This window comes from Rhinopithecus roxellana, chromosome 19 (genome assembly GCF_007565055.1).
Source record: "Rhinopithecus roxellana isolate Shanxi Qingling chromosome 19, ASM756505v1, whole genome shotgun sequence".
Lineage (NCBI taxonomy): Eukaryota > Metazoa > Chordata > Mammalia > Primates > Cercopithecidae > Rhinopithecus > Rhinopithecus roxellana.
Window position 1 is genome coordinate 20,618,344 of NC_044567.1, and position 27,554 is coordinate 20,645,897.

Consider the following 27,554-nt stretch of genomic DNA (forward strand, 5'->3'; position numbering starts at 1 on the left):
TTTCAGTACTGCTCCACCTGTCTGCCCTCCAGGCTGGTGCTGGCCTCTGGGATGGACGAGCTTTGGGTACACTTGGAGAAAGAACTCCAGATGTCACCTCCTACCCTCCATGGTTCTCTCCTTGACTGTGGCAAGGAGAGGTGGTGAAGGGAAGAGACCAAATAGGAGTCAGAGGAAGGGAGGCTGCAGTAACCCACTGCACCTTGGTACAGGGTCCTGTGCTGGAGATGATTAAGTATGTAAGGAAAAAAACCACAAGGCTGGTTACAGTCATACTGGGTAGCAGACAATGGGATGTAAAGGAGAAAGAAGCTTGGACACTTTGGCAAGAGGAGAGCTTAGTATGCATGGATTGGACAGGACTGGTCCTAAAACTCCATCACAAAAAAGCCGCATGCCCCTGGAGAAGATTCCCCTCATTGGGCCTCTTTCCTCACCGTGAAATGAGAGGACTTGGACCTGATGCTCTGGATGCTTCCTTCAGCTCTGCCACTAGAACACTGGTACTGATGGAGGATGATGGCAAGAAGCTAGATTGAGTGTAAGTGTCTTGCCCTTTGCCCTGTCCCTCCAGGTGTAGTCTTTGAACTCTAACCATCCATGCACTCTTCCTTTCCACAGAACAGGTCCCAGTTTCAGGCTGACTTCATCCTGCTGGATGGAATTCCAGCCAATGTGATCCAAAGAGGGAAGCAGTACCAGGCTGCAGCCCTCGTCATGGTGAAGATGGAGCCTTCTGGGAAGCTGCTACCCATGGTCATCCAGGTGAGGCTGGACCTCCCTGCCAACTCTTTGCTCTGTTCATTTTAACCTCTGCTCCCAGAGACCCAGCCTCCTGGCTTTTGGCTCCCAAAGCTACCCCCACTCGGGTCTACCTCGTGTTCAGTCACCCAGTGATTGATTGCTATCTTTTCCTGACCTTCCTCACCTGGAACTACCTTCTGAGAGTAATAACGGCATCTCTTGGTTCTCATCCTGAGGCTACTCAACCTCTTTGTGACCTTTGAATCTACTGAATATTCTCTCTTAAACATGTTTTCTCCTTTTGGTTTTTATGATTTTTTTTCACTCCTATTGTTCACACAGTGAGTGGACAGGAATTGTCAGTTCTCATACATCCAGCTTCTCCTTCTCATTCTACTCTCCTGACTCAGACCCTCATGACATTTCTCCCAAAGCACTGTTAACCTTACTTGGCTTCCTTCTACCATTCTCTCCTGCACTTAACCTATCATTGCATTCACAGGGCACCACAGATAGTGAGAGGCAGGTTGGAGGGGTCTTCATTCTTCCTACTACTTGGAAGGCAATAATCTTACATTAGCCATATGTTTCCCCCAGAACACCAGCATAGCGTCATCCATATGGGGGAGAGGTGAATAAATGCTTAATTCTTCCTCCTTCTGGCTGCAGCCTCCCAGCTTCAGCTCTCTCACCCCAATACTGTTCCTGCCCGCAGATCCTCTGCTTGCCTGGCTCCTGGCCAAATCCTGGATCTGAAACTCAGATTCCAACTGCACAAGCTCCCATACTATTTGCTGAACACTCATCTAGTAGCTGAAGTCATTGCTGTCGTCACCATAATGTGCCTCCCACGTTTGCGCCCTGTCTTCAAGGTACAAGCTCCACCACTCTCCATGTCCCAAAGCAACAACCCAACAGCTGCCTAGTTTTTAAGAAATCTAAGGCACCTGGGACAGCATGTAAACAGAGCTGCTTGAAATTTCACAAACATCCATATGATATTGCAGCAAAGAATCTTCAGGGCAATTTGTAAATGGAGGCAAGAGGAGGAGACAGATAATTGAGCCAGGGCCTTCAGCCTTATGATTGTACTTTTAATGTCTTAATTAATTTAATGTAAACTAATTATAGACTCACAGGCAGTTGTTAGAAATACTAAAGAGATCCCATGTATCCCATTAAGTCAAGTCACTTAGCATTTATCCAGTACATGTTGTAGGGTGGTTCTCTGAAATTCTCTAACAATGGGTCTCGAGTAGAGTAGGAAAACAAAAATAATAAGCAAAAGTGTTGCATCTGCACTGGGAGATTTATCATTTATCATGAAAGACAGGCAATACGTATGAGAAAAAAACAGAAAACGATATCTGTGATATGGTTTGGATGTTTGTCCCTCCAATTCTCTTGTTGAAGTGTAATCCCTAATGTTGGATGTGGGGCCTGGTGGAAGGTGTTTGGATCATGGCTTCATGCTGTCCTCCCAATAATGAGTGAGTTCTCACTCTGAGTTCACACAAGATCTGGCTGTTTTTTAAAAGAGTATGGCGCCTCCCCCTCTCTCTTGCTCCTGCTCTCCTGCTCCCTCTCTCCATGTGACATGCCTGCTCTGCTCCCCCTTCACCCTCCACCATGATTGAAAGTTTCCTGAAGCCTCACTAGAAGCTAAGCAGATGCCAACATGCTTCCTATACAGCCTGCAGAACCGTGAGCCACTTAAACCTCTTTTCTTAGTAAATTATCCAGTCTCAGATAATCCCTCGTAGTGATGCAGAACAGACTAACACAATCTGGAAACAGTTTGAGATGAAGAGAAATAGCTGTAATCACTATAGTATCTATGGAGAATGTTCCACCACTAGTGGGGAGTCTTTAGGTAGAAGACTAAAGGGCAAGGCAAGCAGCCCAGCGGGTTTCTCATACCTGACCAAGGAGAGAGGTAGATAAAGACATTAGCATGGCAGTGACAGGTGGATGGAAGAGAAAAATCAAATACGTGGTGATGGGGGAAGAGTAGCTGCAGCATGCCTGTGTCCAAATGGAATGGAGAACTTCTGTTGGAGATGTAAGCTCCTTATCACCTAGGAGCCTACAGGGGGCATGTTGTACTTCCCTAGAAATACTGACATTTTACAAAACAGTGAGTCTAGTATCTATTGCTAGGCAGAAAGCAGCATAATAAAACTTGGGCTTGCTTAAACATGTTTTCAAAATCTTTATGACATTTTATATATAGAAAAAGGGAGCAAAATGATATAAGCTTATGAACCAGAGCAATTGTCAGAAACAGTAAAGTCAGGAGAGGGAGGCAGTTTGGGAGACAAAGATGAGGTGTTCTGTTTTAGATGAATGGAGTTCGAAGAGTTGGCAAGAGATGCAAGTGAGCACCTGGCAGACAGGACAGCTGGATTGTGTTTCTGCTGCTGGTCACCACCTCCACCCCCAAATCTGGCTATTACTAGTTGTGGTCCCTCTGGGTCTGAGAGAACATAGATAAGACAGGCAGTAATATGGAATCTTAGATTTGATTGCCTTCATGCTGTCTTTGCCTCACCATCCGATGCCCGGGTTGAATAGGTTAAGGCCAACCTCACACCTCAGAATCCCCCTTCACTAGTTCAGCCCCCTGTACACCCATCTCCCTCACATAACAATTTCCTCCCATGGCAGACAGCTGAGTTGTTGTCAAGACACAGAGGAGGGCTAAGCCTGCAAATATAAAAGTTACCTGTGCAGGCTGTGGACTCAGACTGTTGGAGTCTCAGTCCTCAGTCCTTAACAGGTGTGTGTTTCAGGGTCCTCATCTCTGAATGGAGATAACAGAATTTACATTGTGAGGTTGTTAAGGGATTAAACGACAGGACAGACAGCGTGACTCAGGATCAATTGGAGAGATGTGTGAATTCTTCCTATTACTATGTAGCAATTTGTTGTTATTGTTTATCCTTGTGTATGTTGTTATTATTTTTTATTTATTTATTTATTTTTACCTTCAGCCAGCTCACTCCATGTTGTTATTATTAGTTGCTTATCCTTGGGTATCTACCCACCTCATCTGGACTTTGAGTTTTCTGTGACATTCACCATCTTTCCATGGAGTTTTCCAGGTTTAAGCCAATGTGAGCTGCTTTGATATCTTTGCCTCAAGAGTATTCTTTGGGCCAGTCCTGTGTGTCTGGCATTAAAGACCTTAGATAGATGCCAACAGCATAAACCCTGCATATGAACCAGTTGAAAATGAAGATAAAATAGTTCTTTTTTTTTGTATTTTTAGAGACAGGGTATTGCTCTGTCACCTAGGCTGGAGTGCAGTGGCACAATCACAGCTCACTGCAGCTTCAATTTCCTGGGCTCAAGGGATCCTCCTGCCTCAGTCTCCTGAGTAGCTTAGTCTATAGGCATACACCACTACACCTGTGTACCTGGCTAATTTTTAACTTTAATTAGGGACAGAGGTTTGCTGTGTTGCCTAGGCTGGTCTCGAACTTCTGGCCTCAAGTGATCCTCCACCTCGGCCTCCCAAAGTACTGGGATTATAGGTGTGAGCCACCATGTTTGGCCCCAAATAGGTTAGGAATAAAAGAAATGAATGTGAGAATTAGTGACCCCTTTTTTAAGGGTCAAAGAAAAGCAGGAAAGAGGAAACTTAATAGTATCTAACTGGGGCCAGGGAAGATTTGGTGAGAATAGCTTGGCTTTGCTCCACGAATTCTGACTGAAGGCACCATACTCTACACCACTTCAATATAAACAATAAGAGTGGGATGATCAGAGATTGGAGGAACAGCTTTGAAAATAAGCAGAGGCTAGTTTAAGCTATAAGGGTGTGAATGACAGAGGAGGTATAAAAAAAAATCAAAAGTTAAGGGGCTGATTCTTAAAGGGCACCTGTACTCAAGGTGGAAATAATAGAGGTAATGATGACAGCTGCTATTTGAGGACTTGTGTACCTGAAGCACTGTGCTAAAAATGCTCTCTGTACATCACGGACATAAACATCACCACAGTGCCTGAAATAAGAGACCTGGTTATCACCTCCCACTGACAGATAAGGAGATCAACATTCAGAGACTTTATTACATTGCCAATATCAAAGCTAGAGGTGAGCATGGACTCAAATCCAGGTCAGTCTGACTCCAGAGCACAACGCATAGGGAAGTTGGAGAGCGCGAGCGAGCGGGAGCGTGAGTGTCAGGGCATCTGGAGACCAGCCTGTCAAGGCAGCAGCAGTGAGGAAAGCATCGAGAGGAGAAGACTCCATGCTATGTGGCAGGCCCTACCAGGAAAGAGCCAAGCATGGTCTCCACCAACCACCCCTCCAATCTCCTCCTTGCCAGCTCCTGATCCCCCATATCTACTACATCATGGAAATCAACACCTGGACTGACCCCAACATATCTCAGAAGGTGGAATATTTGCTAAGATAAGAAGGGAATGGGGCACGAGGCCACCTAATCATCCAACAATCTCTGTCCTGCCAGCTTCAAGATCTCCCAGACCAACCTGTGTGAACGTCCTGAACCTTAAGCCCCTGAGCCCTATCCCTTTTATAGCCACGACTTTAAATATGAAAACCCCATCTGTGAACCCCCTTTATAGTATGTCCTCATTCTCCAGCTGTGCTTCCATCCCTCAAGACCTGTCATCTCTCTTGTCCCAGGCAGTGAGCACAGGTGGAGGGGGCCACGTGCAGTTGTTCCATCGGGCAGTGGCTCAGCTGACCTGCTGCTCCCTCTGTCGTCCTGATGACCTGGCTGCCCATGGCCTGCTGGGACTCCCATGTGCTCTCCATGACCATGATGCTTTAGGCCCTGGGAGATTATTGCCCGGTGGGTGAGGGGGAGCTGAGAAGTGGGGCATGGTGGGGAGGAGGGGAGCTCTGGCCTGAGGCCAGCATGGGGCAAAAAGCAAAGTGAAAATGAGAAGGTCCAGACAGGAGGAGCAGAGAACTCAATCACGGGGAGAGACGAGGAAGAGTGAGGACACGGTGGTTCTGAAAATGAGGAGACTGGGATGGGGCAGAGAGAGGAGGTGAGGGGAGCTGTCGGGGGAGACAGAGGTCTGGGACAAAACAGGATTTTGTGAGGAAGCATGGCAGCAACTGTGGGAATTCCTGGAACTAAGGACCTACATCTCCTTCCGTGAGACACTAATGTGTTTAGAGGGTTGGGGATGTCCTGAAGGCACGTCTTGTGAGGTCTTTCCAGATACACTGAAAGCATTGGGCAGATGTCACAGAAAGAGGAGGACAGGTCAGAAGCCAGGCCTCCTGCTCTCTGAGGCTCAGGCGCCTTCTCCCCTGGGCAGGTGTGTGGAGATCATCCACCTCTTCTACCAAAGGGATGATATGGTGAGGGTGGACCCTGAGCTGCAGACCTGGTATCAGGAGATCATGGAGGTGGGGCTGTGCCAGGCCCAGGACTGAGGTAACATCTGTCTCAGAGACTGGAGCTCCTAGGAGACTCTGCCAGGGACCCTTCCCAGTGCTGCCCTTCTGGGGACAGGACCCCAGCCTCTCATCACACCCCCCTCCCTCCACCCAGGAAAGCATCTGCATCCCATTCCCACCTCCCCAGACTCAGGACAGTTCTAGAGACCTGAGGACTGTCCTCCTTGGAGACCCTGGCCATCAACCCCTACCCCCACCCCACCCCAGTCACAGATGCCCCTGAGCTGCCATATCCTTGGACCCAACAAGGCTGGAGCCACAGCCATGAGAGGTTCTGCCAGTCCCTGCTGGGGCTCATGTTCTCACTTCACGTTTGCTTTTTACCTAAGGATGCAAAACAGGGAGATTTTCCCTTCCAAAGCCCAGAGTGACCCACTTTGACTTTCCCTCCCTTCGCCTCCTGCCTGCTACTGTCCAGCACACACGAAGGGCCCAGGCCTGCTGCACCCCCACGGCAGTGCAGGGCCAGCTGTATATGCTTTGGCTTCAACCTGAACTCAATGCCCTGACGCTTGGGTCAGTTCCTTTGGGTCAGCCCCTTCCCTAGGATCTAGTTGCTACCTTTTGTCCCTGCCCACTGCATTTTTATTGATGCAGAAGAACCAGTCTTTCTTGGGCCCTTCCCAGGTTCGTTTTCCTCTCTCTTGCACACATGGGCCAGCCAGGATTGTTTCAAGTCATCCTTCAGCTCCTCTCCATCCTTCAGAGCAACACCTTGAGTCCCACCCTTTGCCTCTGTGGAAAAATGCAAACACCCACTGGCCAGGCCCTGGGGATACCCATCAATAAACGAACCTCCTGCCTTAAAGGGGAGTCTTGCCCTGGAGGACCTGGGGCTACACCACCCTACCTATCCCACCCCACCCTTTGGGTCCTTCAAGAACCAAACTTTCCCCAGATTTTATTTTATTATTTTTATTTGTTTTTGAGATGGAGTCTTGCTCTGTTGCCCAGGCTAGGATGCCATGGCGTGATCTTGGTTCACTGCAACCTCCACCACCCGGGTTCAAGCGATTCTTCTGCCTCAGCCTTCCGAGTAGCTGGGATTACAGGCATCCGCCTGTAATTTTTATATTTTTAGTAGAGATGGGGTTTCACCATCTTGGCCAGGCTGGTCTGGAACTCCTGACCTCGTGATCCACCTGCCTTGGCCTCCCAAGTGCTGGAAGTTACAGGCATGTGCCACTGCGCCCAGCCACTTTCTCAAGTTTTCTAGGTTCTTTCTTTTAGGCAACCCATGCCCCAAAAGAACATTATTTCTCTCCTTGGCTCTCGTCTCCCCATGAAATAGCCACATTAGAGAATGTATAATACATATTTACATATAAGCTTTAATCTCTCATTCCTCATTTCTCTTGTGCCATATTTAATACTCCTTTTACCTCACCATTCTCTCATCACCTGAAGAAAAAGCAATGTGCTAATTTTCTTGAAATTTAACTTTCATTTTAAGTTCAGGGGTATATGTGCAGGTTTGTTATATAGGTAAACTTTTGTCACAGGGGTTTGTTGTACAGATGATTTTGTCACCCAGGTATTAAGCCTAGCGCCCATTAGTTATTTTTCCTGATCCTCTCCCTCCTCCCACCCTCCGCCTTCCTGTAGGCCCCAGTGTCTGTTGTTCCCCTCTGTGTGTCCATGTGTTCTTGTCATTTAGCTCTCACTTTTAAGTATTTGTTTCTTTTGTTTCTGCATTAGTTTGCTAAGGATTGTGGCCTCCATCTCCATTCATGTTCCTGCAAAGGACATGATCTTGTTCTTTTTTATGGCTGCATAGTAGTCCATGGTGTCTCTGTACCACATTTTCTTTATTCAGTCTACCATTGATAGGCATTTAGGATGATTCCATGTCTTTGCTATTGTGAATAGAGCTGCAGTGAACATAGGCATGCATGTGTCTTTGTGATGGAAAGATTTATATTCCTTTGGGTATATACCCAGCAATGGGGTTGCTGGGTCAAATGGTATTTCTTTTGTTAGGTCTTTGAGGAATTGCTGCACTGTCTTCCACAGTGGTTGAACTGATTTACACTCCCACCAACAGTGTATAAGCTTTCTTTTTTTCTCCACAACCTTGCCACCATCTGTTATTTTTTGACATTTTAATAATAGTCATTCTGACTGGTGTGAGATGGTATCTCATTGTAGTTTCGATTTGCATTACTCTAATGATCATTGATGTTGAGCTTTTTTTCATATGATTGTTGGCTGCATGTTTTGTCTTATTTTGAAAAGTGTCTATTCATGTCCTTTGCCCACTTTTTAATGGGGTTGCTTTTTGCTTATAAATTTAAGTTCCTTGTAGATGCTAGGCATTAGATCTTTGTCAGATACGTAGTTTGCAAAAATTTTCTCCCATTCTGTAGGTTGTCTGTTCACTCTATTAATAGTTTCTTTTGCTGTGCAGAGGCTCTTTAGTTTAATTAGATCCTGTTTGTCAATTTTTGCTTTTGTTGCAGTTGCTTTGGTGTCTTCATCATGAAATCTTTGCCCATTCCTATGTCCAGAATGGTATTGCCTTGGTTCTTCCAGGGTTGTTATAGTTTGGGATTTTACATTTAAGTCTTTAATTCGTCTTGAGTAAATTTTTGTATATGGTGTAAGGAAGAGATCAGTTTCAATCTTCTCCTATGGCTGACAAGTTATCCCAGCATCAGCCAAGTGGTTTTTTCATCCCTGCTATATTCAGTCCAGATTTATTTAACCATGGAACAATTGTTTTTATTTTATTGTAATATTTTACCAAACAAATACTGTCATTTAAAAGGAGCATTTAACAGAGCGTGCATGTCAGACTTATTTGAGGAAATTTGAAAGCAAATACGTATATACGTCTCTCAGCTTCCATTGATGGGGATAGAAGAAGGAAGTAAACGATATCAAAGACACTTAGAAAGTATCTGTGAAACCAGCAATTCCAATGAAATCTAGGTAACAGTAATGGCACAGTCCTGACACATGAATTACAAAATTGCGTGGGATTTCAAATGGTAGCACTTAGGTGATGATCCTTTAAATGAAAAATTGCTACCCAATTTTACTATATTTTACTCAGATTTCTTTCCTTTGTGTCTATCATCTAAAATACAAACCAATATAAGCCACTGCAATATACATATGATTAATAAGGTAGACCTTCCAGTCTATAACGGCAAGGATCAGTGTTTTGAATAGTAAAGAGCAAAGTGGCTAATATTTCTCACTTATCACTTGAGGGGTCTTGGTTCATGCGGGTTCTACAGGACTTATCTTTCTCTACATTGTTCATTTTCAACTAGGAATGAGTGTCGTTTATTGAGATTTAAAATTTTTCTTTTAAGGACTAGGATGGTCCTCTTTTTGACTAAGTGACCTTGAGCAAGCTATTTAATCTCTGAGTTCTGGTTTCCTTATCTCTAAAATAGATGTAATACATGCCCCCACCACACACACACATTCAGATTTTTGAGACCAAACAAATAATGAACATGACATTGTGGAAGTGTGGGTAGTACAGTCGGTGTAAGATGATTGCCATCATATGCCCCACTCTACAAAAACTACCTCCCCAGTACACATGTGGAATAGCAGAGCCCAGGCCCTGCCACGTGATGGAAGTCATTAAATTCTCTGAGGCAAATCTCACACGTAAATTGAGTGGAATGGAATAGCTGATTTCCAATTTCCTTACTGTCTTTGACATGAGTCTAGAACCTCTCTATTTCTCTACATTATAATCCAGATACCTAAAACCACTGCCTAAAACCTCCTGGGAATAGGAGGCATGCTTCTATATTCTTTTTTTTGAAAATTTATTATACTTTATGTTATGTTCTAGGGTACATGTGCACAACGTGCAGGTTTGTTACATAGGTATACATGTGCCATGTTGGTGTGCTGCACCCATTAACTCATCATTTACATGAGGTATATCTCCTAATGCTATCCCTCCCCCTCCCTGCACCCACAACAGGCCCCAGTGTGTGATGTTCCACTTCCTGTGTCCAAATGTTCTCATTGTTCAATTCCCATCTATGAGTGAGAACATGCGGTGTTTGGATTTCTGTTCTTGCGATAGTTTGCTGAGAGTGATGGTTTCCAGCTGCATCTGTGTCCCTACAAAGGACAGGAGCTCATCCTTTTTTATGGCTGCATAGTATTCCATGGTGTATATGTGCCACATTTTCTTAATCCAGTCTGTCATTGATGGACATTTGGGTTGGTTCCATGTCTTTGCTATTGTGAATAGTGCTTCAATAAACATACGTGTGCATGTGTCTTTACAGCAGCATGATTTATAATCCTTTGGGTATATACCCAGTAATGGGATGGCTGGGACAAATGGTATTTCTAGTTCTAAATCCTTGAGGAATTGCCACACTGTCTTCCACAATAGTTGAACTAGTTCACAGTCACACCAACAGTGTAAAAGTGTTCTATTTCTCCACATCCTCTCCAGCACCTGTTGTTTACTCACTTTTTAATGATTGCCATTCTAACTGGTGTGAGATGGTATCTCATTGTGGTTTTGGTTTGCATTTCTCTGATGGTCAGTGATGATGAGCATTTTTTCATGTGTCTGTTGGCTGCATAAATGTCTTCTTTTGAGAAGTGTCTGTTCATATCCTTTGCCCACTTTTTGATGGGGTTATTTTTTTCTTGTAAATTTGTTTGAGTTCTTTGTAGGTTCTGGATATTAGCCCTTTGTCAGATGCATAGATTGCAAAAATTTTCTCCCATTCTGTAGGTTGCCTGTTCACTCTGATGGTAGTTTCTTTTGCTGTGCAGAAGCTCTTTAGTTTAATTAGATCCCATTTATCCATTTTGGCTTTTGTTGCCATTGCTTTTGGTGTTTTAGACATGAAGTCCTGGCCCATGCCTATGGCCTGAATGGTATTGCCTAGGTTTTCTTCTAGGGTTTTTATGGTTTTAGGTCTAACATTAGTCTCTAATCCATCTTGAATTAATTTTTGTATAAGGTGTAAGGAAGGGTTCCAGTTTCAGCTTTCTACTTATGGCTAGCCAGTTTTCCCAACACTACTTATTAAATAAGGAATCCTTTCCCCATTTCTTGATTTTGTCAGGTTTGTCAAAGATCATATGGTTGTAGATGTGTGGTATTATTTCTGAGGGCTCTGTTCTGTTCCATTGGTCTATATCTCTGTTTTGGTACCAGTACCATGCTGTTTTGGTTACCGTAGCCTTGTAGTATAGTTTGAAGTCAGGCAGCGTGATGCCTCCAGCTTTGTTCTTTTGGCTTAGGATTGACTTGGAAATGCAGGCTCTTTTTTGATTCCATATGAACTTTAGTTTTCTCCAATTCTGTGAAGAAAGTCATTGGTAGCTTAACGGAGATGGCATTGAATCTATAAATGACCTTGGGCAGTATGGCCATTTTCACAATATTGATTCTTCCTGTCCATGAGCATGGAATGTTCCTCCATTTGTTTGTGTCCTCTTTTATTTCCTTGAGCAGTGGTTTGTAGTTCTCCTTGAAGAGGTCCTTCACATCCCTTGTAAGTTGGATTCCTAGGTATTTTATTCTCTTTGAAGCAATTGTGAATGGGAGTTCACTCATGATTTGGCTCTCTGTTTGTCTGTTATTGGTGTATAAGAATGCTTGTGATTTTTGCACATTGATTTTGTATCCGGAGACTTTGCTGAAGTTGCTTATCAGCTTAAGGAGATTTGGGGCTGAGACGATGGGGTTTTCTAAATGTACAATCATGTCATCTGCAAATAGGGACAATTTGACTTCCTCTTTTCCTAATTGAATACCTTGTCTTGTGCCAGTTTTCAAAGGGAATGCTTCCAGTTTTTGTCCATTCAGTATGATATTGGCTGTGGGTTTGTCATAAATAGCTCTTATTATTTTCAGATATGTTCCATCAATACCGAATTTATTGAGAGTTTTTAGCATGAAGGGCTGTTGAATTTTGTCAAAGGCCTTTTCTGCATCTGTTGAGATAATCATGTGGTTTTTGTCTTTGGTTCTATTTATATGCTGGATTACATTTACTGATTTGTGTATATTGAACCAGCCTTGCATCCCAGGGATGAAGCCTACTTGATCATGGTGGATAAGCTTTTTGATGTGCTGCTGAATTGTTTGCCGGTATTTTATTGAGGATTTTTGCATCGATGTTCATCAGGGATATTGGTCTAAAATTCTCTTTTTTTTGTTGTGTCTCTGCCAGGCTTTGGTATCAGGATGATGTTGCCCTCAAAATGAGGTAGGGAGGATTCCTTCTTTTTCTATTGATTGTAGTAGTTTCAGGAGGAATGGTACCAGCTCCTCCTTGTACCTTTGGTAGAATTCGACTGTGGATCCATCTAGTCCTGGACTTTTTTTGGTTGGTAGGCTATTAATTATTGCCTCAATTTCAGAGCCTGTTATTGGTCTATTCAGGTATTCAACTTCTTCATAGTTTAGTCTTGGGAGAGTGTATGTGTCCAGGAATTTATCCAATTCTTCTAGGTTTTCTGGTTTATTTGTGTAGAGGTGTTTATAGTATTCTCTCATGGTAGTTTGTATTTCTGTGGGGTTGGTAGTGATATCCCCTTTATCATTTTTTATTGCATCTATTTGATTCTTCTCTCTTTTCTTCTTTATTAGTCTTGCTAGCAGTCTATCAATTTTGTTGATCTTTTCAAAAAACCAACTCCTGGATTCATTGATTTTTTGAAGGGTTTTTTGTGTCTCTATCTCCTTCAGTTCTGCTCTGATCTTAGTTATTTCTTGCCTTCTGCTAGCTTTTGAATGTGTTTGCTCTTGTTTCTCTTGTTCTTTTAATTGTGACGTTAGTGTGTCACATTTAGATCTTTCCTACTTTCTCTTGTGGGCATTTAGTGCTATAAACTTCCCTTTACACACTGCTTTAAATGTGTCCCAGAGATTCTGGTATGTTGTGTCTTTGTTCTCATTGGTTTCAAAGACTATCTTTATTTCTGCCTTCATTTTGTTATGTGCCCAGTAGTCAGTCAGGAGCAAGTTCTTCAGTTTCCATGTATTTGTGCAGTTTTGATTCAGTTTCTTAATCCTGAGTTCTAGTTTGATTGCACTGTGGCCTGAGAGACAGTTTGTTATAATTTCTGTTCTTTTACATTTGCTGAGGAGTGCTTTACTTCCAACTATGTGGTCAATTTTGGAATAAGTGAGATGTGGTGCTGAGAAGAATGTATATTCTGTTGTTTTGGAGTGGAGAGCTCTGTAGATATCTGTTAGGTCTGGTTGGTGCAGAGCTGAGTTCAATTCCTGGATATCCTTGTTAACTTTCTGTCTCGTTGATCTGTCTAATGTTGATATTGGGATGTTAAAGTCACCCATTATTATTGTATGGGAGTCTAAGTCTCTTTTTAGGTCTCTAAGGACTTGCTTTATGAATCTGAGTGCTCCTGTATTGGGTGGATATATATTTAGGATAGTTAACTCTTCTTGTTGAATTGATCCCTTTACCATTATGTCATGGCCTTCTTTGTCTCTTTTGATCTTTGTTGGTTTAAAGTCTGTTTTATCAGAGACTAGGATTGCAACCCCTGCTTTTTTTTGTTTTCCATTTGCTTGGTAGATCTTCCTCATTCTCTTTATTTTGAGCTTATGTGTGTCTCTGCACATGAGATGGGTCTCCTGAATACAGCACACTGATGGGTCTTGACTCTTTATCCAATTTGCCAGTCTCTGTCTTTTTTTTTTTTTTTTTTTGAGAAGGAGTCTTGCTCTGTCGCCCAGGCTGGAGTGCAGTGGCGCGATCTCGGCTCACTGCAAGCTCTGCCTCCCAGGTTCACGCCATTCTCCTGGCTCAGCCTCTGGAGTAGCTGGGACTACAGGCGCCTGCCACCACACCCGGCTAATTTTTTGTATTTTTTTAGTAGAGACGGAGTTTCACTGTTTTAGCCAGGATAGTGTCGATCTCCTGACCTCATGATCCGCCCATCTCAGCCTCCCAAAGTGCTGGGATTACAGGCTTGAGCCACCGCGCCCGGCCAGTCTGTGTCTTTTAATTGGAGCATTTAGCCCATTTACATTTAAGGTTAATATTGTTATGTGTGAACTTGATCCTGTCATTATGATGTTAGCTGATTATTTTGCTCGTTAGTGGATGCAGTTTCTTCCTAACATCAGTGGTCTTTACATTTTGGCATGGTTTGCAGTGGCTGGTACCAGTTGTTCCTTTCCATGTTTAGTGCTTCCTTCAAGAGCTCTTTCAGGGCCGGCCTGGTGGTGACAAAATCTCTCAGCATTTACTTGTCTGTAAAGGATTTTATTTGTCCTTCACTTATGAAACTTAGTTTGGCTGGATATGAAATTCTGGGTTGAAAATTCTTTTTTTTAAGAATGTTGAATATTGGCCCCCACTGTCTTCTGGCTTATAGAGTTTCTGCTGAGAGATCTGCTGTAGGTCTGATGGGCTTCTCTTTGTGGATAATCCGACCTTTCTGTCTGGCTGCCCTTAACATTTTTTTCCTTCATTTCAACTTTGGTGAATCTGACAATTATGTGTCTTGGAGTTTCTCTTCTCAAGGAGTATCTTTGTGGTGTTCTCTGTATTTCCTGAATTTGAATGTTGGCCTGCCTTGCAAGGTTGGGGAAGTTCTCCTAGATAATATCCTGAAGAGTGTTTTCCAACTTGGTTCCATTCTCCCTGTCACTTTCAGGTACACCAATCAGATGCAGATTTGGTGTTTTCACATAATCCCATATTTCTTGGAGGCTTTGTTCATTTCTTTTTACTCTTTTTTCTCTAAACTTCTCTTCTTGCTTCATTTCATTCATTTGATCTTCAGTCACTGATAACCCTTTCTTCCAGTTGATCGAATTGGTTACTGAAGCTTGTGCATTTGTCACGTAGTTCTCATGCCATGGTTTTCAGCTCTATCAGGTCATTTAAGGACTTCTCTACATTGGTTTTTCTAGTTAGCCATTCGTCTAATCTTTTTTCAAAGTTTTTAGCTTCTTTACAATGGGTTCGAACTTCCTGCTTTAGCTCGGAGCAGTTTGATCATCTGAAGACTTCTTCTCTCAACTTGTCAAAGTCATTCTCCATCCAGCTTTGTTCCTTTGCTGGTGAAAAGCTGCGTTCCTTTGGAGGGGTAGAGGTGCTCTGATTTTTAGAATTTTCAGCTTTTCTGCTCTGTTTTTTCCCCATCTTTGTGGTTTTATCTATCTTTGGTCTTTGATGATGGTGACCTACAGATGGGTTTTTGGTGTGGATGTTCTTTCTGTTTGTTAGTTTTCCTTCTAACAGTCAGGACCCTCAGCTGCAGGTCTGTTGGAGTTTGCTGGAGGTCCACTCCAGACCCTGTTTGCCTGGGTATCAGCAGTAGAGGCTGCAGAAGAGTGAATATTGCTGAGCAGCAAATGTTGCTGCCTGATGGGTCCTCTGGAAGCTTCGTCTTAGAGGGATACCCGGCCGTGTGAGGTGTGAGGTGTCAGTCTGCCCCTAGTGAGGGTGTCTCCCAGTTAGGCTACTCTGGGGTCAGGGACCCACTTGAGCAGACAGTCTGTCCGTTCTCAGATCTCAAACTCTGTGCTGGGAGAACGACTCCTCTCTTCAAAGCTGTCAGACAGGGACATTTAAATATGCAGAGGTTTCTGCTGCTTTTTGTTTGGCTATGCCCTGTCCCCAGAGGTGGAGTCTACAGAGGCAGGCAGGCCTCCTTGAGCTGTGGTGGGCTCCACCCAGTTCTAGCTTTGCAGCCGTTTTGTTTACCTACTCAAGCCTCAGCAATGGCAGGCGCCCCTCCCCCAACCTCGCTACCACCTTGCAGTTCGATTTCACACTGCTGTGCTAGCAATGAGGGAGGCTCCGTGGGTGTGGGACCTTCTAAGCCAGGCACGGGATATAATCTCTTGGTGTGCCATTTCCTAAGACCCTTGGTAAAGCACAGTATTAGGGTGGGAGTGACCCGATTTTCCAGGTGTTGTGTGTCATGGTTTCCCTTGTCTAGGAAAGGGAATTCCCTTCCCCCTTGTGCTTCCCAAGTGAGGCAATGCCTCACCCTGCTTTGGCTCTCGCTCAGTGGGCTGCACCCACTGTCGTGCACCCACTGTCTGACACGCGCCAGTGAGATGAACCCGGTACCTCAGTTGGAAAGGCAGAAATCACCCGCCTTCTGTGTCACTCACGCTGGTAGCTGGAGGCTGGAGCTGTTCCTATTCGGCCATCTTGGAACCGCCCTTGCTTATGTGTTCTTAATTACTTTGGGTGTCAGAGACGGATTTCACTGAAATAAAACAAACTTACAGAAAACTTGTATAAATCTAAATGTACAACTTGGTATGTTTTTCCTAAGGTTACAAACCTATGTGATTAGCACTCATATCGAGCAACACAGTATTACCAGCTTTCCAGAAAGCTCCTTGTATTTTCTCCTAGTCTTTTGGATCCAACGGTAACCACTGTCCTGATTTCTAACAGTGTAGGTTACTTTTTAATTTCACATAAATGCAAATAAAAGCACTTACTCACCTGTGCCTGATTTCATTTTCTAAGCAATATGTTTAAGATTTACCTACATTGTTGCAGATAGTTCTTCATTTTCATTTTGTAAAGTATCCCATTATGTAAATATGGCACAATTTATTTTTTTTTTTCTGCTATTGATGGACATTTAGGTTGTTTCCAGTTGGAGGTTAACAATGTCAGTGCAGCTATGAACATTGTTGTATGTGCATTTCTGTTGGGTATATACTTAGAAGTGGAATTGGTAGATCATAGATTATGTGCATATACACTGTTAGTAGTTACTGATAAGTTTCCTTAAGTAGTTCCAGCAATTTCCACTTTTTCCAGAAGAGTATGAGTTACAGTTGCTTCACATCCTCTCAAATACTTGGCATTTTCTTTTCTGTTCTTGCTTTTGTTTTGTTTTGTTTTTGAGACGGAGACTCACCCTGTCACCCAGGCTAGAGTGCGGTGGCATGAACTCAGCTCACTGCAACCTCCACCTTCCAGGTTCAACCAATTCTCCTGCCTCAGCCTCCTGAGTAGCTGGGATTACAGGTGCCCACCACCATGCCTGGCTAATTGTTTTGTATTTTTAGTAGAGATGGGGTTTCACCATGTTGGCCAGGCTGGTTTTGAACTCCTGACCTCAAGTGATCCACCCATCTCAGCCTCCCACAGTGCTGGGATTAAAGGCGTGAGCCACCACGCCCGGCCATACTTGGCATTTTCTGTCTTTTTCATTTTAGCTGTTGTGAATATGCTGCATTATCATGTTGTGAGTTGAACTCGCATTCTCTCTATGACCAGTGGATCTGAGCACCTTTTCCTAGGCTGAGTAGCCACATGGACGTTTTCTTTTGTGCGGACCCTTTTAAAATCATTTTGCCCATTTTCCTTTTGTCTCCTATTATTCCCTCATTTTAAACTATTTTTTAACAGGGAACATTTGACTACCACACAGCCTCTCAGATTTCCTCATCCTTCAAAATCTACCATAATAATCATAGCTATAATATACTAAGGGGCTTTATATCATCATCTGATGTATAAGGTAATTAATATTATCCCCACTTTCAGAGGCAAATGTTGAGGCTCAGAGAGAGGGAGCAACAGGTCCAAGAGGATGCAGCTGGGCAGCAGCAGGGCCAGGACTATACCCAGAGCTGATGCCACAGCCTGTGCTCCAACCACAGCACTCCCTGCTTTGCAGATGATTGTCATTGAGGCTTGCTCCCTTAATGAAATTACCAGCGATCCTCTCTGACTATTCATACCTCCTTTTGCTGCTTTATTTCTATTCTTATCCCTAACATACTATGTGTAATTTTAATTTTTAATGATTCTATGTATGCTCTTTCTTCTCTATTAGAATCTAAATTCTGAGAAGGCAGGAAGTTTTGTTACTTTTATATACCAACATATTCCCAATGCCTGGAGAGTGCCTGGTACATAGCAGTTGTATACTTTTTGAATACATGAATAAACAGACATTAATTCTTTTTTTTTTCTCCTTGCTCTGTCGCCCAGGCTGAGTGCAGTGGCGTGATCTCGGCTCACTGCAAGCTCCACCTCCCAGGTTCACACCATTCTCCTGCCTCAGCCTCCCGAGTAGCTGGGACTGCAGGTGCCCACCACTATGCCCAACTAATTTTTTGTATGTTTTTTTTAGTAGAGACGGGGTTTCACCATGTTGACCAGGATGGTCTCTATCTCCTGACCTCGTGATCCGCCTGCCCCAGCCTCCCAAAGTGCTGGGATTACAGGCGTGAGCCACTGCACCCGGCCTAAACACTCATTAATTCTAAGGCTTGGATGTCCCAGGACATGAGGATTTATTTTCATATCCCTTCTGGGGCTGTGGACTGTAAAGTTGGCTCATTCTTCTCCTAGGTTTCCCTGCCTCCTTCCAGTCTCGGGCTCAGCTCTGCCATTTCCTCGCCGTGTGCATCTTCATGTGCACTGCCCAGCATGCAGCCATCAACGAGGGCCAGGTGTGGATAAACAAAAGCCTGCATCCGTCAGGGCAGGTGTCTGGACTGGGGGTTCTGGAAGAGATAGCTGGAGGCTAGTGTCCACACATCAAGATTCAGGGTGAATTCAGGTTCCTCTTCTAGCTTGACTGGTATGCCTTGATCCCTAATGGCCCGTGCTCAGTGAGTATGCCCTCACCCACCACCAAGGAAGGTGTGACAAGGCCCACAGTGATTAGGTCACTCCCTGATGTCTGGCAGTCCTGTGTTCAATTGGGCATCGTGGCTTCTGAGCTGGCGGCAGGTGGACGTGGTGAAAGGGGACCTCTGAGACTATAGAGGAGATGTCAGGGTGCAGGGCTGGATTCTGGGTCCCTGTGTCTTGGAACTAGGAGCTCATTCATCCTCTTTCTGCCCCAGGTACCCCCTTGAGCATCAGAAAGAAGAATATGTCTTGGGCCCTGAGCCCAAAGCTGTGCTGAGACAATTTCAAACAGATCTGGACAACCTGGAAAGGGAAACTGTGGCCCGAAATGAGAAGCTAGACCTTCCCTATGACTATCTGAAGCCGGGCTGCATAGAGAACAGTATCACTCTCTGAGCTCAATTATGCTGGTCCTCAAAGACCTTAGGCCATCATTACGATGAACATTTTCCTCCTGAGTCTTGTCTTTTTTTGGATCTCAGTTACTGTGTTTTTCTGTTCACCTCTGAGTTTTCTACCTGAGTATCTCATTAGCCTGAGGCACTGTCCTTACCTTCAGGGACCCTATGAGAATGATCTGTACATTGCAGTCACATTCCTTAGAGAAATCACCCATGTACTCCTGTAGCTTTCCCTTGGCCCTGGAAATTTACCTTCTCCATTCATCATAGAATGTTTAGGCGTCATTATGTAGCATGTTGTAGAGGTGCAATTTCATTTCTTTCCATCTGGATAATCAGTTATGCCAGCACAGTTTATGGAAAAACTCATTCTTTCCCACTAATCTACAATGTTGATGTTAATCAGATTCCTGTATACAAATGTTACTACTGGAACTGCCCATTCTACTCCATTCATTAATTTTTCCTTCCCTGCATCATAATGACGTAAGTACTATGGCTTTATACCTAACACAGCCTACTATTTGATAAGACGTACTCATCCAATTTGTTCTTTTCAGGTGCTTTGACTTTTCTTCAACATATCAATATTACAGTTATTGTGTTAAGTTTCTGAAATAACACGATTTTGATTGGAATCACATTGTATGTATAGACATTTTAATACAACAATTTTGCATTACAAAAATGTCTACTTCAGCCAAGTTTGCATTTTTGAGATATATCCAGGTGGGTCCTTTTCTGCATTGTGATTCCATTTGTTTTTTGTTTGTTTGTTTATTTGTTTGCCTGTATTGCATCTGGGTTCCTGGGTAAGATTGGCCTATGAAGGGTTATAGACTTGCAGAGAGGCAATATTAGGAACTCTGCTAAAATGAGTCATTAAAATAATAGGAAAGAACAAAATACAGAATTCCGTCACTAGAGACTCAAATGTATTTGCTGAAATCATGTATAGTTGGAGGTCCACATCCCTGGATTCAACCTATCATGGATGGTGAATATTTTTTAAAATAATGGTTGCATCTGTACTGAACATATAAGACCATTTTTTCTTGTCATTGGTCCCTAACAATGCAGTTTAACAATTCCTGGAATGCCTTGTTATATTGTGCTGTGATCTCTTGTGCTTTCCAAATACTAAAAACACAATTTGCAAATTGATAGTGTAGCAACCCTGCCTCGAGCAAGTTCATCAATGCCATTTTTCCAACAGCATGTGCTGCGTGCCTCTGAGTCACATTTTGGGTCTTCTCACAATATTTCAGGCATTTTCATTGTTGTTCTATCTGTTATGGTGATCTGTGATTGATTCTGACCTTTGATGTTACAGTTGTCTCTGCTTTGGAGCTCCATGAACTGTGCCCATCTAAGATAGCAAACTTCACTGATAAATGTTGTGTGTCTGATTGCCCCTGCAACCACCCATTCCCCCATCTCTCCCATTTTTCCTTGGCCCTCGCTCTTCCCTGAGACACAACAATATTGAAATCTGGTCACTTAACAACCCTGCAATGGCCACTCAGTGTTCAAATGAAAGGAAGAGCTGCATATACCTCACTTTAAATCAAAAACTAGAAATGACTAAGGATAGTGAGGAAGGCATGTCTATAGCCGAGATAGGCCAAAAGTTGGGCCCCTTGTACCAGGTCACTAAGTTGTGAATGTAAAGGAAAAGTTCTTGAAGGAAATTACAGATGCCACCCTAGTGAACCCATAAATGACAAGAAAGTGAAACCACCTTATTGCTAATATTGGAGGACGTTTGAGTGGTCTAGATAGAAGATTAACCAATCCACAACATTTCCTTAAGCCAAAGCCTAATTCAGAGAAAGACCCTACCTCTATTCAATTCTATGAAGGCGGAGAGAGGTGAGGAAGCTTCAAAAGAAAAGTCTAAAGCTAGCAGATTTTGGTTCATGGGGTTTAAGGAAAGAAGCTGTCTCCATAACGTAAAAATGCAAGGAGAAGCAGCAAGTGCTGATGCAGAAGCTGCAGCAACTTATCCAGAAGATCTAGCTAGGATCACTGATGAAGGTGGCACTACACTAAGCAAGAGATTTTTATGTAAACCAAACAGCCTTCTACTGGAAGAAGCTGCCGTCTAGGATTCCCACAGCTGGATAGGAGAAGTCAAGGCCTGGCTTCAGAATTTCAAAGGACAAGCTGACCCTCGTTTCAGGAGTGCACGCAGCTGATAACTAGAATTGGAATCCAGTGTTCACTTACCATTCCAAAACTACCAGGGCCCTTAGGAATGAAGCTGAATCTACTCTGTCTGTGCTGTTTGCAACGACAAAGCCTAGATGACAGCATTTCTGTTAACAGCATGGTTTGCAGAATAGTTTAAGCTCACTGTTGGGACCCACTGCTTGGGAGATGTAGTTATACCTTTCAAAATATTCCTGCTCATTGATAATCCACCTGGTTACTGAAGAGCTCTGATAAAGGTACACAAGGAGGCTGATATTGCCATAGATAGTGGTTTCTCTGATGGATCTGAGCAAAGTAAATTGAAATCTGGAAAGAAGCAATATTCTAGATGGCATTCATGATGTTCAGGATTCATAGGAAGAGGTCAAAATGTCAACATTAACAGTAGTTTGGAAGAAGTTGATTCCAATTCTCATGGATGACGAGGGATTCAAGACATCAGTGGAAGAAGTAACTGCAAATGTGATGGAAATAGCAAGAGAACTAGAATTAGATGTGGTGCCTGAAGATGTGACTGTATTGCTGCAATCTCATGAGAAAACTGGAACTGATAAGGAGTTGCCTCTTACAGATGAGCAAAGAAAGTGGTTTCTTGAGATAGAAACTAGTTGTGGTGAAGATGCTGTGAACACTGTCCAAATGATAACCATAGACTTAGAATATTATGTGAACTTAGTTGATAAAGCAGTGGCAGAGTTTGGGAGGATTGACTCCAGTTTTGAAAGGTGTTCTACTGTAGGAAAAATGCTATCAAATAGTGTCACATGCTACAGGGAAATCTTTCATCAAAGGAAGAGTCAGTGGATGCTGCAGACTTCATTGTTGTTTTATTTTAAGAAATTGCCACAGCACACACCCACCTTCAGCAGTCATCATTCTGATCTGTCAACAGCCATAAACATTGAGGCAAGACCCTCTACCAACAAAAAGATTACAACTCGCTGAAAAATTTTTTAGCGTTTTTAGCAATATTGTTTTAAATTTCGGCTTTTATTTTAGATACAGGGTGGTACAGGTGTAAGATTGTTACATGGGTACATTGGATCTAGGTAGTGAGCCTAGTACCCAGTAGATAGTTTTTCATCCCGTAGCCTCCCCCTTCCAGTAGTCTGCGGTGTCCAATTTTCCCATGTTTTTGACCACATGGGCTCAGTGTTTAGCTCCCACTCTCCTACTTGAGAACATGTGGTATTTAGTATTTCATTCTTGTCTTAATTCATGTAGGATTATGGCCTCCAGCTGCATCCATGTTGCTGAGAAGGACATGACTTCATTCTTTTCTGTAGTGATGTAGTATTCCATAGTGTATATGCACCACATTTTTCTCATCTACTCAATCATTGATGGACACCTAGGTTGGTTCCATGTCTTCCCTATAGAGAATAGTGTGGTGATGAATGTATGAGTGCATGCATCTTTTTGGTATAATGATCTATATTCCTTTGGTTATATATCCAGTAATAGTACTTCTGGGTGAAATGTTAGCTCTGTTCTTTGAGAAAGCTCCAAACTGCTTTCCACAGTGGCTGAACTAATTTACATTCCCACCAGCAGTGTGTAAGCATTGCCTTTGCTCCATGGTTTCACCAGTGCCTGTTGTTTTTTGGCTTTTTAATAGCAGCCATTCTGTCTAGTGTGAGATGGTATCTCATGTGGTTTTGATTTGCATTTGTCTAATGATTAGTGATGATGAACATTTTTTCATATGCTTGTTGTCCACTTGTATATCTTCTTTAGAGAAGTGTCTTTTCATGTCTTTTGCCCATTTTGTAGTGGGGTTATTTGGGGTTTTTTTTGCTTGCGGATTTGTTTAAGTTTTTTTATAGATTTGGATATTAGACCTTTGTTGGGTGCCTAGCTTGTGAATATTTTCTCCTGTCGTGTAGGCTGTCTGTTTACTCTGTTGATGGTTTCTTTTGCTATGCAGAAACTCTTTTTTATAGATATAAAGTGTATAAAATTTATAATCAATAAATATACATTTACTGATTCAATAAGTCAATCACATTTATTGATTTACAACATAATTTACTTAGGTCCCACTTGTCACTTTTTATTTTTGTTGCAGTTGCTTTTGGAGACTTAGCCAAAAATTCTTTGGCAAGGCTGATGTAGAGGAGGATATTTCCTAGGTTTTCTTCTAGGATTTTTATAGTTTGAGGTCTTATATTTAAATCCATGGTAGGAGAGCACCTCCCTGTCCCTTTGAGGTGAACCATGTTACCTGCTGTTAGCAGTGAAGTGGAGCAGAAGTCACAGGTGCCATTTCTGGGCAGAAGCTTTGAAGGGACCATGGCAAATCATTTCTTCTGTCTCAGCAGTTTTGGAGGCACAGAAGTTGGGTGTTACAGGCTGAATTGTGTCCCCCACCCCCAAACTGATGTGTTGAAGTCCTAACCCCAAGTGCCTCAGAATGGGATTGTGTTTGGAGATGGGGCCTTTAAACGTGTAATTAAGGGCAAATGAGGTCATATGGGTGGGCCCTCATCCAATCTGTCTGGTGTCCTTGTAAAGAGAGGAGATGAGGACCCAGACGCAGACCGAAGACCACATGGAGGCACAGACAAGAGGGTGGCCACTTACAAGCCAAGGAGCCAGGACTTAGAAGAAACCAATTCTGCTGATACCTTCGTCTTGGACTTCTGGGATCGGGAACTGTGAGAAAAAATATTTCTGTTATTTGAGACCTCCATCTGTGGTATATTGTTACGGTAGCCCTAGCAAACTTGTATAGATTTTTGATACCAGGAAGTGGAATGCTGCTCTAAAAAATACGCAAAAATGTGGAAGTGGATAATGAGTAGAGGCTGGAAGAGTTTGGAGGTACATGCTGCAAAGGCCTAGATGGTCTTCTTTATGTGTTTAATTTTTTGGTCAAAAATATTTTAATTGTTTTTCAAAGAGTTCTGGGAAAATAATTACCTAAGGAAAAGAAATAGCATCGCTTATAGGCGGGCTTGAATACCAGCCCTATAGCTTTGCTGAGAAATGGAGAAATTCTTCTTGGTGGGAGTCCTGAATTGCATTAAATGGAGGGATAGGGTTAAGGTGTTTATTTTGTGTTTTTTGCTTTCAGCTTTTGGTGGTTTTGGTGGTTGTTGTCCCAAGTGAGTCCAAAACCCAACAGGGAAAAGAAAATTTAATCTTAAAACTTGAGAACCTTCCTTGACTCCATGGCCCATGTTCCAGATATACTAGGATGTGGTTGGGCGGCCCAGGGCTTCAGGTGGCCCTTCCCCCATGGCTTTGCTGGGTGCAGCCCAGGCAGCAGCTCTTACATGTTAGAGTTTGATGCCTGAGGCTCTCCCAGGGTGGCCTTGCACACTGCTGGCTCTACCATCCTGGAATCTTGGGGCTAGCCTCCTCCCCACGGCTCTGCTGGGCATTGCCCTAGTGGGGACATTCTGTGGTGTCCCTCCCCTGTGGCAGTTCTCTGCCTGACCCAGGGCTTTCTGGGACATACTTTGAAATGTAGGTGGAGGCAGCCATGTCCCACAGCTATTGCACTCTGCGCACCTGCAGAATGAGCACCATGTGGATGCTGCTGAAGAGTTTTCTGTCTGTACCCTCTGGAGGGGTGACATCATGTTCCCTACTCCACCAGGGCCCATTGAGCAACAGTTGGAGCAGCCAAGGAGCACCACAGCACAGTGTGGGAACCAGTGGCTTCAGGGAGTGCTGGGCAGCAAGCCCCAAGGTCCCCAGGGCCCACCTTGGAAACCGTACTGCCGTCAGTGCCCTGGCACCATGGACCTGTGATGAGAGTGCAGCCTGAGTGACCTACAAAATACCTTCAGGGTCGCTCTTCCATTGTCCTTGTGAGGAGCCCAGCCCTGATCCACACAGGCCTCCTGACCCACGTCCGTGTGTTCTCTCCCAAACACACTTTCTTATCTGTTCAATATGGACAGACTGAGAAGGCTAAAAATTTCCCAAATCTTTAAGTTCTGCTTCCCTTTTGATTATAAGTTCTGTCTCTAAATCATTCCTCTTTTCTTTCATTTTCCTATAAACCTTCAAAAGAATCAAGCCGCTCCTTCAATACTTTATTTGCTTAGATATTTCTTCTGCCAAATTTCAGTTTCATCACTCACAAGTTCTGCCTTCCACCAAACACTAGTGCTTTGCCACTTTAATGCAAGCGTCACTCACCTTTCCTCCAGTTTCCATTTACCTCTTCTTTATTTCCATCTGAGACTTCATCAGAATGACCTTTCCTTTCCATAATCCTTTTTTTTTTGAGACTTGGTCTTGCTATCTTGGCCAGGTTGGTCTTGAACTCTTGGCCTCAAGCAGTCCTCCCGCCTCGGCCTCCCAAAGTGCTAAGATTTCAGGTGTGAGTCACCATGCCCGACCCCCTCCATATGCTCCAACATTCTGTCCAGCCCTTCTCTTCTGAGCCCTCAACGTAATCACCCTTAATGAAGAGTCATAAGGAGAAGATGGCCACCAACATGCTAGGAGATGGGCTGGAACAGAGTTTTCCTGCACAGCCTCAGAAGAAGCCCACCCTGCTGACACCTTGACCTTGGACTCATGGCCTCCAGGACTGTGAGACAGTAAGATTCTGTTGTTGAGGATGCCCAGTCTGTGGTCCTGTAAAACAGCCCTGGGAAACTAACGCAGCCTGTTAGCCCACAGATGGTGGAGAGATGGAGTGTGCAATGGAGCTCGAGGCTTACTGTCTCCAGCTCCCAAAGTGCACTACAGGACCCTTGGGTGGGTGTAGGTATGGGGTGTAGGTATGCAGGATAATTTGGGTGGTGCAGGGCGAATAATGTCAACTTACATAATGGATTTATCTTACTGGATGAATCAGGGGTTCCCTCCTGTTTGGAACCAGGCTGCACAGCAGGACGTGAGCAGCCAGCCAGTGAGCAAAGCTTCATCTGTAGAAACAGCTGCTCCCCATCCCTCACATTGAGCTCCATTACGGCATGAGCTCTGCCTCGTGTGAGATGAGCGGTGCTGTTAGATTCTCATAGGAGCGTGAACCCTACTGTGAACTGCACATGCCAGGGATCTAGACTGCGTGCTCCTTATGAGAACCTAATGCCTGATGATCTATGACTGCCTCCCATCACCCCTAGATGGGACCATGTAGTTACAGGAAAACAAGCTCAGGGCTTCCACTGATTCTATATTATGGTGAGTTGTGTAATTGTTTCATTATATGTTACAGTGAAATAATAATAGAAATAAAGCACACAATAAAAGTAATGGGCTTGAATCATCTCCACATCATCCCTTCCCCTTCTCCCGGGTCTGTGGAAAAGTTGTCTTCCATGAAACTGGTCTCTGGGACCAGAAAGGTTGGGGACGACTGGTGTAAATGCTTCTAAGAATAGTTAAGCAACTTAAGGTTTACATGCTGCTAAAAATATGGGTTTCAATTCTAAGATAAATGGATGCACATGAAAACACTATCTTGCTGTGGTCCAGGGACTCTAAACCATTCTAACAGAGAGACGTGCAGCTTGGAGCTGGAGCTGCGCTCCCACATCTGGTCCACCTCATATCCCTGCACCACACACACATGCACATATGCATACAGACGTGTACACATGCATACACACATGCACATGCACGCACACACATGCACACATGCACATAAATATATACACGTCTATATACCTGCACACATACACTCACAGACACACACACACACTGTGCTTCATGTCCTCACTAAGGTGGCATGGGAGGGAATGCGTGTTTTTAAGGGGAATGAAGACAACTCAGGCCCCTCATTCTCCTGGCATTTGCACCAGTGTCTTCTCTACAGAGCATGCTTCAGTCTCTTTCTTGGCTCTCCCTCTTAGTGAAAGAGAGAAGCAGAGCCCCAGCGTGTACCTGGCTGCTTAAGGTGCAAACCAAGTTTACAAGCTTCCCGGGGAGCCTGGTGAGAAGAAGGCACTGCAGAGCCTCCCCAAAAGAAGCGTCAGCTTTTGATGGATCCTTGAGCCTAGGAAAATGATAGACGAGACCTTACAGTTCATCAGAAGACAAACAAAATCCACTAAGGAAGAGCAGTGGTCAAAGGTTTTATTCTCTTAGAGAAGGGGTTCTCCATTCACTCCCTCCTGCCGCCTTGTGAAGAAGGTGCCGCTTCCCCTTTGCCTTCTGCCACGATTGTAAGTTCCCTGAACT

At 43.7% G+C, this 27,554-nt stretch overlaps 1 protein-coding gene across 1 annotated transcript; it reads left to right on the forward strand.

The window, feature by feature from the left end:
* On the forward strand, positions 1-27,554 carry LOC104665998 (arachidonate 15-lipoxygenase-like). Its single transcript, XM_030924223.1, has 2 exons — positions 1-765; positions 25,012-27,554. The coding sequence occupies exons 1-2, from the start codon at positions 601-603 to the stop codon at positions 25,180-25,182; spliced, it is 336 nt and encodes a 111-aa protein (XP_030780083.1). The 5' UTR covers positions 1-600; the 3' UTR covers positions 25,183-27,554.

Coding starts and splice junctions, on each gene's coding strand:
- LOC104665998 (XM_030924223.1), top strand. CDS start 601: ATGCACTCTTCCTTTCCACAGAACAGGTCCCAGTTTCAGGCTGACTTC. Junction 766..25,011: donor TGCTACCCATGGTCATCCAG/GTGAGGCTGGAC, acceptor CTACTCCACCAG/GGCCCATTGAGCAACAGTTG.